The sequence below is a fragment of the Pristiophorus japonicus genome, chromosome 3 (genome assembly GCF_044704955.1).
Source record: "Pristiophorus japonicus isolate sPriJap1 chromosome 3, sPriJap1.hap1, whole genome shotgun sequence".
NCBI classification, from domain to species: domain Eukaryota; kingdom Metazoa; phylum Chordata; class Chondrichthyes; family Pristiophoridae; genus Pristiophorus; species Pristiophorus japonicus.
Genome location: NC_091979.1, coordinates 266000995 through 266015306, shown reverse-complemented (window position 1 = coordinate 266015306; position 14312 = coordinate 266000995). Strand labels below are relative to the sequence as shown.

General features: G+C 41.2%; 1 protein-coding gene across 1 annotated transcript in view; it reads left to right on the top strand.

The window, feature by feature from the left end:
• Positions 1-14312, top strand: part of LOC139259511 (regulator of G-protein signaling 10-like) — a 91118-nt gene that overhangs the window by 49848 nt on the left and 26958 nt on the right. Inside the window, exon 2 of the mRNA XM_070874997.1 lies at positions 1680-1798. Coding sequence (XP_070731098.1) covers positions 1680-1798 — 119 coding nt within the window. The remainder of the gene's footprint in view (positions 1-1679; positions 1799-14312) is intronic.

Below are 14312 nucleotides of genomic sequence, written 5' to 3'. Positions count from 1 at the left end.
CCAACAGTGCAGCGCACCCTCAGCACTGCACTGAAGGGTCAGGCCTAGATTTTTTTTGTGCTCAAGTCCCTGGAGTAGGACTTGAACCCACAAGCTTCTGACTCAGAGGCAAGAGTGCTTCCCACTGAGCCACAAATGACACTGTGGTAGACAAGCGGGAGAATCCCTGCAGAAAATCACCCCCTAGTCTTCTGACTGTTGCCAGCTCAGCTCAGCTGGTAGTACCTTTGTCTGTAAGTCAGAAAGTTGTGGTTTCAAACCCTAGTCCGTTGTTGTTTAATCGCAGCAGCGCTGCATTGTAAGAGGTACTGTGAGGTACTTTGGGTAAGCACGACTCATTCTGCCAGTCCAGATGGATGTTAAAAGCTGCTTTCTTGTTAGTACTTATTTAGGTCAGATTCTGGAGTCTCTTCACTGTTTACTGTCTCCTCCCATTCACCACTACTAAATCTGCCTCTTTTCCTGGCAGCAGAATCATAGACCAAATATTTCAAGAGTTTACAATTCTGCTGCTGGGGTAAGGGATTCAGATTTAATTGTGTAAACCCTGGGAGATTGCTCAATGGTCTTCCAGAATCAGACCTAAACAAGCAGCTGTATAAAAGCAGCTAAAAATTCCATGCAGTATCTGAACAGTTTTCCCAGTGTCCTAATTAACCTTTTTTCCTTGACCAACCCCACCAAAAACAGATAATTTGGTCATTCTTCTCATTGCTGTTTGAGGGACATGCGATTGCCTCCTACAAACAGTCACTCCATTTCAAAGTAATCATTGTATGTGAACAGCTTTGAGATGTTTAAATGTGATAAGGTCCTATATAAATATATATTTATCTTCCCTTTTCCTTTAACTTAATCTGAACAAAATGAATTTGGGACAGAGGAAGATTTGGGATTTCTGATTTTGGAACAACTGAAAGTGTTGTCAATATAGTGTTGGTGAAAAACAAATGAAGTCTTACTTTCTGTCCCAGAGTGACAGTGTGATGCTTTAAAACTTCATTATTAGAATAATTTACTTACCTCTCCATTTTGTTTTACAAAATTGCTTTCTTTTTTGTGCCTACGGTCACCTGTCCTTTCTTTAACCATGCTGGATTTCACAGGTTGGTTAGGACTTGAAATGTGATCTGTGAAGTATAATATTTTAGGATGATTTATATACCCATAATTGGTGTAAATGTAAATAAAACCTGTCTGAATGTTGCATTGTGGTGTTAGCTTTGGATGCCTGCCAGCTTAGCCTGGTGCCTGACACGACTGAATCTCACCCATTTTGCCCGCTACATTCACCTCTCCATACCATGTACTGTATTTCCCTTATTCTGCCTGCCATCCACTGTTATTGCCATATGATTTATTTCCAAAAATATGGTTGCCTGCCTTGATGCAGATGACAAGCATGCATATGAATGTGAGAAAAACATGCGCTAGCTTTCTGCCTTCGAAGAGCAGATTGTATAAGTGGGGCATTTCATGAATTCTCTGGGGGGAGGGGGGGGGGAGATTTCCATTTGCCATGAACTGTAAAGTGAAACTTTAGAAAAATAAATAGACCAGCAAATATACTCCTGAAGATGACCTGTAACCTCTGCTAGCCTGACTAATATAAATCCTGCTGAAATTGGTTATGTCACAGGAATATTCATTGTAAAGTATTGTCTTTTTTTTTGTTACAGAAATACATGATAATGATGTGCGTGCCAGTAGTAGCCAACAGAATGCAACAGGAACCTCAAAATGGGCCATTTCGTTAGAAAATCTCCTAGAAGACCCGGAAGGAGTAAAGCTTTTTAGGGTTTGTCTATCTTAAGTTTGTTAAATTGGTTTGTTTAGGGTTCTTTGGTGGCTGTAGCAAAAATATGAGAATCATTTCAGTTACTTGAGGGTCATAATGGGACAATCCCATAAAAAATGATTTCCTTATGTTCTCTTCCTCTTGTTTTCTGTTCTCACTTTTTCTTTTGTTCTCCTGTTTTGCTGACTCTTTCTTTCCCTTATTCTCATTTACTCTCTTTCATTCCTTGGTAGATTAGAGTTTATGAACTGTTCAACACCAGAATTGTGAGTTTATACTGGATGTTGGTACCATTTCTGTCCTTTCAAATATACTTTTGGGAAAACGTGGTATATTTTGGTAATCCATCATCGGTTTATATGGAACCATGTTTGATCGAACAGAACAAAATAGCAACATCAACAGGGTTGTCACCTCACTGCTGCTATTGTGCTATGGGTCTACACAAAGTCTCAGTATTGTTCCAACTATCTAAGAATCTAACAGAAATATATTATACCCTTGCACTGGAAACCTGAACTGAAATGCCTGAAATGACTAAAACACTGCTAAAAGTGAGAAAATATTTTAAGCTATTTCTCAACTTTTGTCTTTATTTATTTACTCTTGGGATGTGGGTGTCACGAGCAAGGCCTTCATGTATTGCCTTCCTGTGTAGCGATTTGATACGAGTTCAGAGGGCAGTTAAGAGTCATGGTGGGGTGGGACTGGAGTCACATATAGGCCAGACCAGGTAAGGAAGGAAGGTTTCCTTCCCGAAAGGACATGAGTTGGGTTTTTATGACAATCTGGTAGCTTCATGGTCACTTTGGATACCAGCTTTGTATTTCCAGATTTTTTTTTAAATTGAATTGACATTCTCAAACTGCTGTGGTGGGATTTGAACTCATATTTATACTAAATTATTAGTCCAGACATCTGAATTACTAGTCCAATAACATAACCACTAGACTACTGTACCCTCTAGTTATTAATATAAGTGAGGAATACTCTTCAGAAAGTGACGTCAGCTGACAGCAGGATGAAGACATAGAAGTTGATGTCGAAGATACCGATTCAAGGTAAGACTCTTAACACAAGCAGACCATCAGATTGCTAGTTTATTTTTACTTGTATACAAGGGGAGAGTGCCCTAGTCAAAGACTTAGGGTTCCAACTCCGACAATCTACAGAAATGTGGAATATTTATACCCCTAAGTAAACAACTATCATATGTGATGGTTCCTCTTTTTTTTGTAATAGTGCAGAGTGTATTTAGTGCAGTTAATTTAATTAGCTCATCAGTGTTATCCAATGGCTACTTGTCTTAGCTACCCGTTCCTTATTTTGGGCTAACCTCTCCTTGCTCCCCTGTACACACTGTCTGTTTTTTTTTGGTTTACATATCCTTATTGTGATTATAATTAGATAGAGAAGCAGATGACCTTAGCTGTCCTGAGATAATGCAACCCGTGGTTTCAACTGCTGACAGCTTGTTTGGTATAGTTGCTGAAGTAAGCTCTAATTCTTAGGTTGACCAAATATAATGTCCCAGCAAGCCTTGCAATCTATGGTTGCTCTTTTTCTATCTTTCCACATGCCTCCCTTTTGTCCCTATAGGGACAATAACTTTTAGTCCAACTGAATTTTACAGAGTCTCTCCATCTCCATGGTTTCTGCCTTCTCTGAGGCTGCTGGGGTTGTGGCTACCATCATGATGGTCGCTCCCACTGGTACGGCTGTAGCCCCTAGTCGCGCACAGCAGCATTTTATCAGGACAAATACCAAATATAGAGCAAAGGTAATGACCAGGAATATGATCAGCCCTTGTACTATGGTTTGACCTATAGGCTTGAACCATCCGCCTGCCCAATCAAACATGCCCCAGGAACCTGGTTTCTTTAACTTTTCAACTTCCTTTCGGATGTGGTTCACTAAGTTACCTATTTCCTCAGAATTGTCAGGAATGTACGTGCAACACTCAGACCCCATTAGTGCACATGTTCCACCCTTTCTGCTAGCAGATAGTTTAGAGCCACCCTATTTTGCAAAGCTACTGTTCTTATAGCCACCATCTCATCATTTAATCCGCTTATAGCTTCTGCAGTGTCGTTTGCTACTTCTTCTAATATTCTAGCCACTTTTCTTATTTCTCTTATGGCAAATGCTACTCCTAGAGGGGGAACAAGGATAGAAAAGAATCGTTGTGTTTCTGTAATGGCTCGTCTGGATCGATAATGCGGGTGATTTACTAGAGAGGATAAGTGACGAATGTATGGTACCACATGTGCCAGGTAACATGATCCTGTCCAGCCCCTTGGCAACCAGGGGTAGGCCTTGTGGCCACAAACAAAGTATGTTTCATTGTACGAGGTGGTTTTATCCACATCAAACCCTGCGGATACCAGGGAATAGTTGAAAGTACCTATCTGGTTGGCGTATGGGACATTCAATGTACAACCATAAAACTGAGAGGACGTATAAAGGGGAAACTCGTCAGGAGTACCCGTCACTGTAAAATTATATTCGCACTGACTCATGCCTATGAATATTCCCCCGGCCAAGTTCCTTATTGTCCCCGGCGGCCTTCCCATACCTGTGGCCCTGGTAAGGGTGAGGAAGGGAGGCTGTTGGGAGTGGTCATGCCTCGGTTGGTACCACCCTTCAAAGGTATTCAGACGATATCCCCCCTTTTCCCAGGGCTCTGCAGATATGGGGTAAAATGATAAACTAGAGGATTCCATCATCTTCCTGTCGCCTGATGGTGGGTACACTACCACAGACGCAACTCTTATCATCCTAGGGAATTAGCATGTGCCGTTCTGGTAGATATACCATTCTACTACTTCTGACAGGTTAAGTGAGATAGGTCTAAGAGGAATCCCTCCCTTAGAGTGGAGAGGGGTTTGGGTACATATCCAACAACCTCCTTCTTTGTTGTTTTCTGTATTTGTCGGACATATACAAGAAGGTGTTTACATGCAATTCGGGCATTACAGGTATAAGTGTCACAAAGAAACATAGTCCTAATGTCCATTTCCCTTTCCTGATGGGGTTGGTGATTTCTTTTCCTCGTGTCCTGGAGCTCTTTTGCAGTGTGAGGCGTGGATCCATGTTGGTCTCTCCTTTATCTTCACAGCAGTATTGGTGGTCAACAGGATCTGGAATGAATCTTCAAAGCTTGGGTGAAGACTATTTTTCCTCTTGAACACCTTCATGTACACAAACTCGCCAGTCTCCAAGCTATGGCACCTTCCTTCAGCAGGATCAATTTGGGCTTCCTTTACCTGGGAATGAAAGCTAGAAATACATTTTGTTAAAGCAATGCAATAGTTTAGCATATTTTCTTCCATTTTGTGGACATCCATTTGTTTAGCAGTAAACGGTGCAGAAAAAGGCAAACGTTGGGGACATCCCATGATGATTTCATGTGGTGATAATCCTGTCGTTCTATTTGTTGCTGATCACATTACCATTACTGCCAAAGGTAACAGTTCGACCCATTTGAGTCCAGTCTCATCACATAACTTTGCTAGTTTATTCTTCAACATTCCGTTGTATCTCTCCACCAATCCAGCTGACTGTGGGTGATAACTGCAGTGGAAATGTTGGTCGATTTGTAACGCTCGACACATTTCTTTCACAACTGTCCCAGTAAAATGTGACCCATTGTCACTTGAGAGTTGTACAGGTATGCAAAATCGTGGCACAATTTCTTTTAACAAATGCTTAGCGACAGTAGTTGCGTCATTCTTTTTACATGGAAAAGCTTCAACCCATTTAGAAAACATATCTAATTACTAATACATACTTAAATCCCATGCATGGGGATAATTCAATAAAATCCATTTGCAAATTTGCAAAAGGCCCCATTGGGTTTGAATGGGAGGCAGATTCTACCTTTTCCGTTTTACTCGGATTCATTGTCTGACAGGTAACATAATTTTCACAGATTTGTTTTGTAATTGCTGAAATACCTGGTGCATACCAAGTTGCCAAAATATAATCTGCCGTCCCACTTTTGTATTTGTATCTATTGTTGGATTACAAAATGTCAAATATGGTAATACTGTTTTTTTTAAATCGGACTTCTCATTTATGCTTCTTGTGATTCACAGATCATAGAATGCAAAGTACTTGTTTTATAATTGTGTGCCTAGCTCCTGGTTTAGAAGCTGAACATAAAAAACTCCAATATTTTGCTCTGTAACTTCAATTTTATGATACAATGTCTCATAAGTTACAACCTTTTAAGCTTCAGCTCCTGACTCAGTAGTTGTGTAATTTTATTAAAAAGCCTTCCAAACCCAAGATTTTTCCAACACAACCAAAATGTTTATCAAGGAGAATCACCTGAAATATCTCAAAATCCCAATTCGGATATTGTACTGCCAATCTTTTATTTACAATCTATTTACTGAGCTAGAAGCTTTCGCGTCAAGGTTTTACACAAAGGGCAATGGGAGCGTACTCCCCCAGCCTGCAACCTCGAGAGACCACGCAGGCATTTAAAAAAAAATGCATTACAACTTCCCTTCTCAGATCACGCAGGTTTAAAAAAAAAAAAATCTTTTGCTCAACAAACCTATCCTTTGTTCATTTCCTAGCTCCGTAACTTATCATCCGAATAAATCCACACCTTCGTTTCTAACTTAAAATGTAATTCAATAAGGCTCACACTCTTAAACTTCCCACATTCAGGACAACACTACGAAGGGTTAAAAAAAAACTTCACTCTTTGAAAAAGTGGGTGGGGCTAAAACAAACCGACAACTCCCCAGTTTCCCAAACAGGCTTTCATTCATTCCGCAGTCAAAATCACACAAGTACTCTCACTCAAAAACAGACATTCACAAAAGTCTCTCTTCATTCAACAAAGCTTATTGTTCGGCCAGCTCTATATTTTGGATCCATATACATCACTATAAGGTTTCTTTTTTTTTTCCTTTTCTTACATATTGATTTACTTCCTCTGTTAATTTTCCGTGGGCTCGAAGAATCGGAACCCAGGCCTTTTTTTAAATTACTTTTTCCCCTGGGTCTCTGTTTACAAGACACTCCTCTACATGTTGTTCTCTCTAAATTAAATGAACCTTTGGGTGGAAATAGCCAGTTTTCACCCGTAGTCCACTTTACCCATTTTTTTTTAGGTGATCAATTGAAGACTGACCACAATTCTGGAGCATGAAAAAGGCTGGTGTGCCCTTGTTTGCTCCGGCACCCATATTTAACTGTTTGAGATATCACAGTTCTCCGTATCACAGTCCTCTCGCTCCAACCGAGTTCCCCACGCCCAATTCACCTGGCCGTCACCTGACCCATTTGGGTTCTTAATTTGGGCTCAGTCTGGGTGTTTGAGATATTGTTGAACACGAGTCACTCGCTGCTAATCAACCGATCACTGTTCTGTCTCAACCAATTTATACGTTTCTGAAACACAACCTCCCCTGTTGATTTCCCTGTTATGTCTTATTAAGAGCTCATAGACAATTGACGCACATAACAATATTATGAAGACCATAAAAAACGTGAAAACCCAAAGGGGTGCACAGATCATAATCCTTATGCTTTAACTAAACAAATAATCAATTTTTAGTCTGCGTTGTACGCCCCTACAGACTGAGTCCTTAACTTATTCTAAATGACCCCATCAAACAAGGGTCCTCATCCGATCACACAAGGATGACTTATCCTATCACACAAGGATAATTTCTATGATCCTATCCCACAAGGATCGCGTCCCATCTTATTTCTCCCTATCACACAAGGGTATTTGTTTCTATCACACAAGAAACAGGGACCTTTTAATGATGTATTTTCTTACCTTCCCCCCTTTACAATCTGCCGGCCCGCTTCAGCGCTGAATTTTTTTTCTTTTCGGAATCTGTCCCCTCTTACTGTCAAGCTGAGAGAGGAAGTGATTACAAAAATTTAACTCAATCCTGAAATGAGTCCTACGATCGCAGTACTTCTGCCGAGACAAACAGACTACACTCGCGCTCTCTCCAAGGAAGGGCTCCTTTAGGAACAAAAATGTCACTGATAATTGGCCAGTTAAAGTCCTTCCCTAGAGATTCACCGTGTTCTTGTCCGTTTATTCACCGGCAAATAGTAAGCGATCTCGATGGAACCTCCAATAAATTCTGTCAAAGATAACGATTCAAGGTAAGACTCTTAACTCAAGCAGACCGTCAGATTGTTAGTTTATTTTTACCTGTATACAAGAGGAGAGTGCCCTAGTCAAAGGCTTAGGGTACCAACTCCGACAATCTACAGAAATGTGGAATATTTATACCTCTAAGTAAACAATTATCATATGTGATGGTTCCTCTTTTTTTTGTAATAGTGCAGAGTGTAGCAGTTAATTTAATTAGCTCATCAGTGTTATCCAATGGCTACTTGTCTTAGCTATCCTTTCCATATTTTGGGCTAACCTCTCCTTGCCCCCTACACACTGTCTGTTTTTTTTGGTTTACATATCCTTATTGTGATTATAATTAGACAGAGAAGACAGATGACCTTAGCTGCCCTGAGATAATGCAACCCGTGGTTTCAACTGCTGACAGCTTGTTTGGTATAGTTGCTGAAGTAAGCTCTAATTCTTAGGTTGACCAAATATAATGTCCCAGCAAGCCTTGCAATCTATGGTTGCTCTTTTTCTATCTTTCCACATTAACCATATTGAAAATATATGCTGCAAAGAACAGATGAATCCATTTCTTCAAGGGAACATTAAAATACATATCGTGCCTATTGTTTTTATCTGCACACAGGTGTAGTAAAAACATAAGAACATAAGAAATAGGAGCAGGCCATTTGGCCCCTCTAGCCTGCTCCGCCATTCAATGAGATCAATAAGATAAGTGTAAGAGGAACTGGAGCATTGTCATGTAAAATGCTGTGTGTGGTCTATGCGTTAGCTCTCATTTAGCTATATATGCTTTGCGAATTGTTTGCTCATTACGTTCTAGTCACACTTTGTTTCAAGAATCGCAGGTGCATTTTTTCAATGCAATCTCCAGAATTTGATGATGTGTGATTTCTTTTTTTTAGGCTGTGCTATAAACAGGGCACTTTTTTTGTGGCTGTTCTTTATAATAGTGTTGGATTCCTGAAGGGTATCATTTTGAAAATTGCTGGTGGAAAACACATTTGTTTCTCAGATTCTAAAATATCCATCTTCAAAGAGTTATGGATTACTGTTGAACATGGTTAATTAGGACCTTTGGACTCCCAGGGATGATCAGATAAATGGGTACCTCAGTTAATAAACTTTAAACTATATTTCTATAAAGCCTCCCTTTATCTTGTTCCTTCCAGTTGGAATGAGAAGCCATCCACTTGGTTATGCTAGTATGAACAAGGCATGTATCAAATGCCACATGAGCTTGTGGTGAGTGAACTGGCATGACGGAACTTTTATAGAGTCAACCACTCCCTACCGTCACTTTTTATATCCTGTTGATGAGACAGCCAGTCCACAAAAATAAATTCCTAACTGCATGCCTCTCACAAAAGAAAGTGGAGGGTTCTTTCTGAGCTCCAGACTGGCAAATGTATTAAGGTGGGAACAAATACAAAAACAAAATCTACATCTTCACTATTAGTCCTACTTTGGGCCCAGGCACCACTTGTTCTCTTCTTACAATCATTTGATTTAGATATTGCCTGGGTCTGAGATTGTCTTCAGTTATTTAGGTATTGGATGCATTTGATGGCTGCATAATGTTGTCTCAAGATGTGAATGCACCCATTCTGCTTCATCTCTTATTTCTCAAAATTATATATAAAGTTAAAACAAAATGATTGTTTTGCTATCTGTAGATACAGTTTAATTAGGATTATGTATGGCAATAGGATAAAGATCATAAAGGACCATTAAGGAGTATGGCCCGGATTTGGCTGACAGCGTTTGCCGTCATTATCCCTCTGAAACATGCGCAGATGAACTCGGAAATCCTGAAGTTGCAGTCAGTCATTCCCTGCTCTGTCACAGGTTGCGCTGTGGAACTCCCCGGAGGCAGCAATCAGTTGAAATCCCATATGGAATATCGCTGTTAAAAAGCCCGTAAAACTTTAAGCCTTGTTGAAAGAGATGTAACTGGGGTTTTAATGGCATATTGACTGCTGAACAACAGTTCTGGCCTTGAAAAGCTAATTTTTATATTTGTGGAATGTCAAATTTTTCCATTAATGTGATTAAGAACTACAAGTTTTTAATTTTTTTTTTAAGTTTGTTTATGGTATTTCATCTTCTACCTTAATCCTACGTGCATGTTCCAATCTTTATTTCACTGTCTGTAAAATTTATAAAAGGTAAACTAGAATCTGTGCATTTTACTTCCTGATGTGCTGGCTGTGAGAATTCTTCAATGTGATTGGCTGCTTAGCCTGCTTGATTACATCACTGTTGCTGACGCTGGAGATTCACTTCATTTGCTGCCGGATTCAAACAAAGGTCGGGAGAGCTGAAATTCACACCACAGAGATCGCTAAATCTTTGTGGGCAGCTTTCTTCAAGGTCAGCGGCTAGTGCGTTGCATCGCCGCTGATCGCAAATTCTGGGCCTATCAGCTTTAGATTGTTGGGTCTCAATATCAACTCTCCCACGAAGGGCGGGTGAGGGTTACATTGTCAAATACACGAAACGTGACCCTAACCTGCCTGGCACGTGCCTGTTGCTATTTTTATGGCAGCGAATATCACGATGTCCGAGTATCCCACCATACAGAGGCGAGGCACTTTATTAACGCATTTAAATCGGGCATTCACAGTGCAATTGGGAGCCCAATTTAAAATTCACTGCTGCTGGGCGGCTTTCACAAAGGACGGGAACCCTGGTAGTGAAAGGGAGGCGGGAGGTGCCAGCTCCGCAAGGTAAGTGTCTTTTCCAACACTCCAGGCCCTCAAATCAGTAATTCTTCAGTAAAATGTGGAAAATGATCGCGGCCCCACTCTCTTAACTCTTAACCCCCACCATCCTCTGATCACAGATCTTACCGCCCACCCCCCCCTCCCCAAGTCCTCCAACCCGGCCCCCCTGCCGTGATGTCCAATCTTCACCCTTCCGATTGCTGGGGACCATGCCGAATGGATCCCGGCTGCGGCCTCCTGCTGGTTTTCCCTCCCGGCCAGGCTGTCATTTTGGCTGTTTGCTGGACGGGAAATGGATCCAAAAAAGGATGATGGGGTCCTGCAGACTGCGTCCCCGGCCTTGCCAGGTTCTTCAGTCGATTTCAACCCCCTCCCCATCTTCTGTAAATAGCGGGGCCTTGAACTCCCGTTATTTCGCTGTATTTCTCCACTCTTTGCTGAACTTGTCCGTTCCTCACTGGGTTGATTTTGACCAGTTCTCAGCTAGATCACTGAAGCACCGCATATCTGCTGCAGTGAAGTGCTCAGTCTCAGTGGAGATTAAACATTGCCAGGATAATACCTCGCAATCACTCCTCTTATCTATTAAGGATGGAGTGATATTGATGAAATCCATAGCTTCAGTCACAGCCCAACTTTTATCTGGGAACATAAGAACATAAAAACATAAGAATTAGGAACAGGAGTAGGCCATCCAGCCCCTCGAGCCTGCTCCGCCATTCAACAAGATCATGCCTGATCTGGTGTAGACTCAGCTCCACTTACCCGCCCGCTCCCCATAACCCTTAATTCCCTTATTGGTTAAAAATCTATCTATCTGTGACTTGAATACATTCAATGAGCTAGCCTCAACTGCTTCCTTGGGCAGAGAATTCCACAGATTCACAACTCTCTGGGAGAAGAAATTCCTTCTCAACTCGGTTTTAAATTGGCTCCCCCGTATTTTGAGGCTGTGCCCCTAGTTCTAGTCTCCCCGACCAGTGGAAACAACCTCTCTGCCCCTATCTTGTCTATCCCTTTCATTATTTTAAATGTTTCTATAAGATCACCCCTCATTCTTCTGAACTCCAACGAGTAAAGACCCAGTCTACTCAATCTATCATCATAAGGTAACCCCCTCATCTCCGGAATCAGCCTAGTGAATCGTCTCTGTACCCCCTCCAAAGCTAGTATATCCTTCCTTAAGTAAGGTGACCAAAACTGCATGCAGTACTCCAGGTATGGTCTCACCAATACCCTGTACAGTTGCAGCAGGACCTCCCTGCTTTTGTACTCCATCCCTCTTGCAATGAAGGCCAACATTCCATTCGCCTTCCTGATTACCTGCTGCACCTGCAAACTAACTTTTTGGGATTCATGCATAAGGACCCCCAGGTCCCTCTGCACCGCAGCATGTTGTAATTTCTCCCCATTCAAATAATATTCCCCTAATTACTGTTTTTTTCCCCAAGGTGGATGACCTCACATTTTCCGACATTGTGTTCCATCTGCCAAACCTTAGCTCATTCGCTTAACCTATCTAAATCTCTTTGCAGCCTCTCTGTGTCCTCTACACAACCCGCTTTCCCACTAACCTTTGTGTCAGCTGCAAATTTTGTTACACTGCACTCTGACCCCTCTTCCAGGTCATCTATGTATATTGTAAACAGTTGTGGTCCCAGCACCGATCCCTGTGGCACACCACTAACCACCGATTTCCAAACCGAAAAGGACCCATTTATCCTGACTCTCTGCTTTCTGTTAGCCAGCCAATTCTCTATCCATGCTAATACATTTCCTCGAACTCCGCGTACCTTTATCTTCTGCAGTAACTTTTTTGTGTGGCACCTTATCGAATGCCTTTTGGAAATCTAAATACACCACATCCATCGGTACACCTCTATCCACCATGCTCGTTATATCCTCAAAGAATTCCAGTAAATTAGTTAAACATGATTTCCCCTTCATGAATCCATGTTGCGTCTGCTTGATTGCACTATTCCTATCAAGATGTTCCGCTATTTCTTCCTTAATGATAGCTTCAAGCATTTTCCCCACTATAGATGTTAAACTAACCGGCCTATAGTTACCTGCCTTTTGTCTGCCCCCTTTTTTAAACAGAGGCATTACATTAGCTGCTTTCCAATCCGCTGGTACCTCCCCAAAGTCCATAGAATTTTGGTAGATTATAACGAATGCATCTGCTATAACTTCCGCCATCTCTTTTAATACCCTGGGTTGCATTTCATCAGGACCAGGGGACTTGTCTACCTTGAGTCCCATTAGCCTGATCAGCACTACCTCCCTAGTGATAGTGATTGTCTCAAGGTCCTCCCTTCCCACATTCCCGTGACCAGCAATTTTTGGCATGGTTTTTGTGTCTTCAAGTGTGAAGACCGAAGCAAAATAATTGTTTAAGGTCTCAGCCATTTCCACATTTCCCATTATTAAATCCCCCTTCTCATCTTCTAAGGGACCAATATTTACTTTAGTCACTCTTTTCCATTTTATATATCGGTAAAAGCTTTTACTATCTGTTTTTATGTTTTGCGCAAGTTTACTTTTGTAATCTATCTTTCCTTTCTTTATTGCTTTCTTAGTCATGCTGTCATTTAAAATTTTCCCAATCTTCTAGTTTCCCACTAACCTTGGCCACCTTATACGCATTGGTTTTTAATTTGATACTCTCCTTTATTTCCTTGGTTATCCACGGCTGGTTATCCCTTCTCTTACCGCCCTTCTTTTTCACTGGAATATATTTTTGTTGAGCACTATGAAAGAGCTCCTTAAAAGTCCTCCACTGTTCCTCAATTGTGCCACTGTTTAGTCTGTGTTCCCAGTCTACTTTAGCCAACTCTGCCCTCATCCCACTGTAGTCCCCTTTGTTTAAGCATAGTATGCTCGTTTGAGATACTACTTCCTCACCCTCAATCTGTATTACAAATTCAACCATACTGTGATCACTTATTCCGAGAGGATGTTTTACTAGGAGATCGTTTATTATTCCTGTCTCATTACACAGGACCAGATCTAAGATAGTATGCTCCCTTGTAGGTTCTGTAACATACTGTTCCAAGAAACAATCCCGTATGCATTCTATGAATTCCTCCTCAAGGCTACCCCATGCGATTTGATTTGACCAATCGATATGTAGGTTAAAATCCCCCATGATTACTGCCGTTCCTTTTTCACATGCCTCTTTTATTCCCTTGATTATTGTCCGCCCCACCGTGAAGTTATTATTTGGGGGCCTATAAACTACGCCCACCAGTGACTTTTTCCCCTTACTATCTCTAATCTCCACCCACAATGATTCAACATTTTGTTCATTAGAGCCAATATCGTCTCTCACAACTGCCCTGATATCATCCTTTATTAACAGAGCTATCCCACCTCCTTTCCCTTCTTGTCTATCTTTCCGAATTGTCAGATACCCCTGTATGTTTAATTCCCAGTCTTGGCCACCCTGCAACCACGTTTCTGTAATGACCACCAAATTATACCCATTTGTAATGATTTATGCCGTCAACTCATTTACTTTATTTCGAATGCTGCGTGCGTTTAGGTAGAGTGTTTTAATACTAGTTTTTAAACCATGATTTTTAGTTTTGACCCCTCCTGCAACCCCTTTATATTCATACATATTGTCGCTTCCTATCACCTTGTGGTTTACACTTACCCC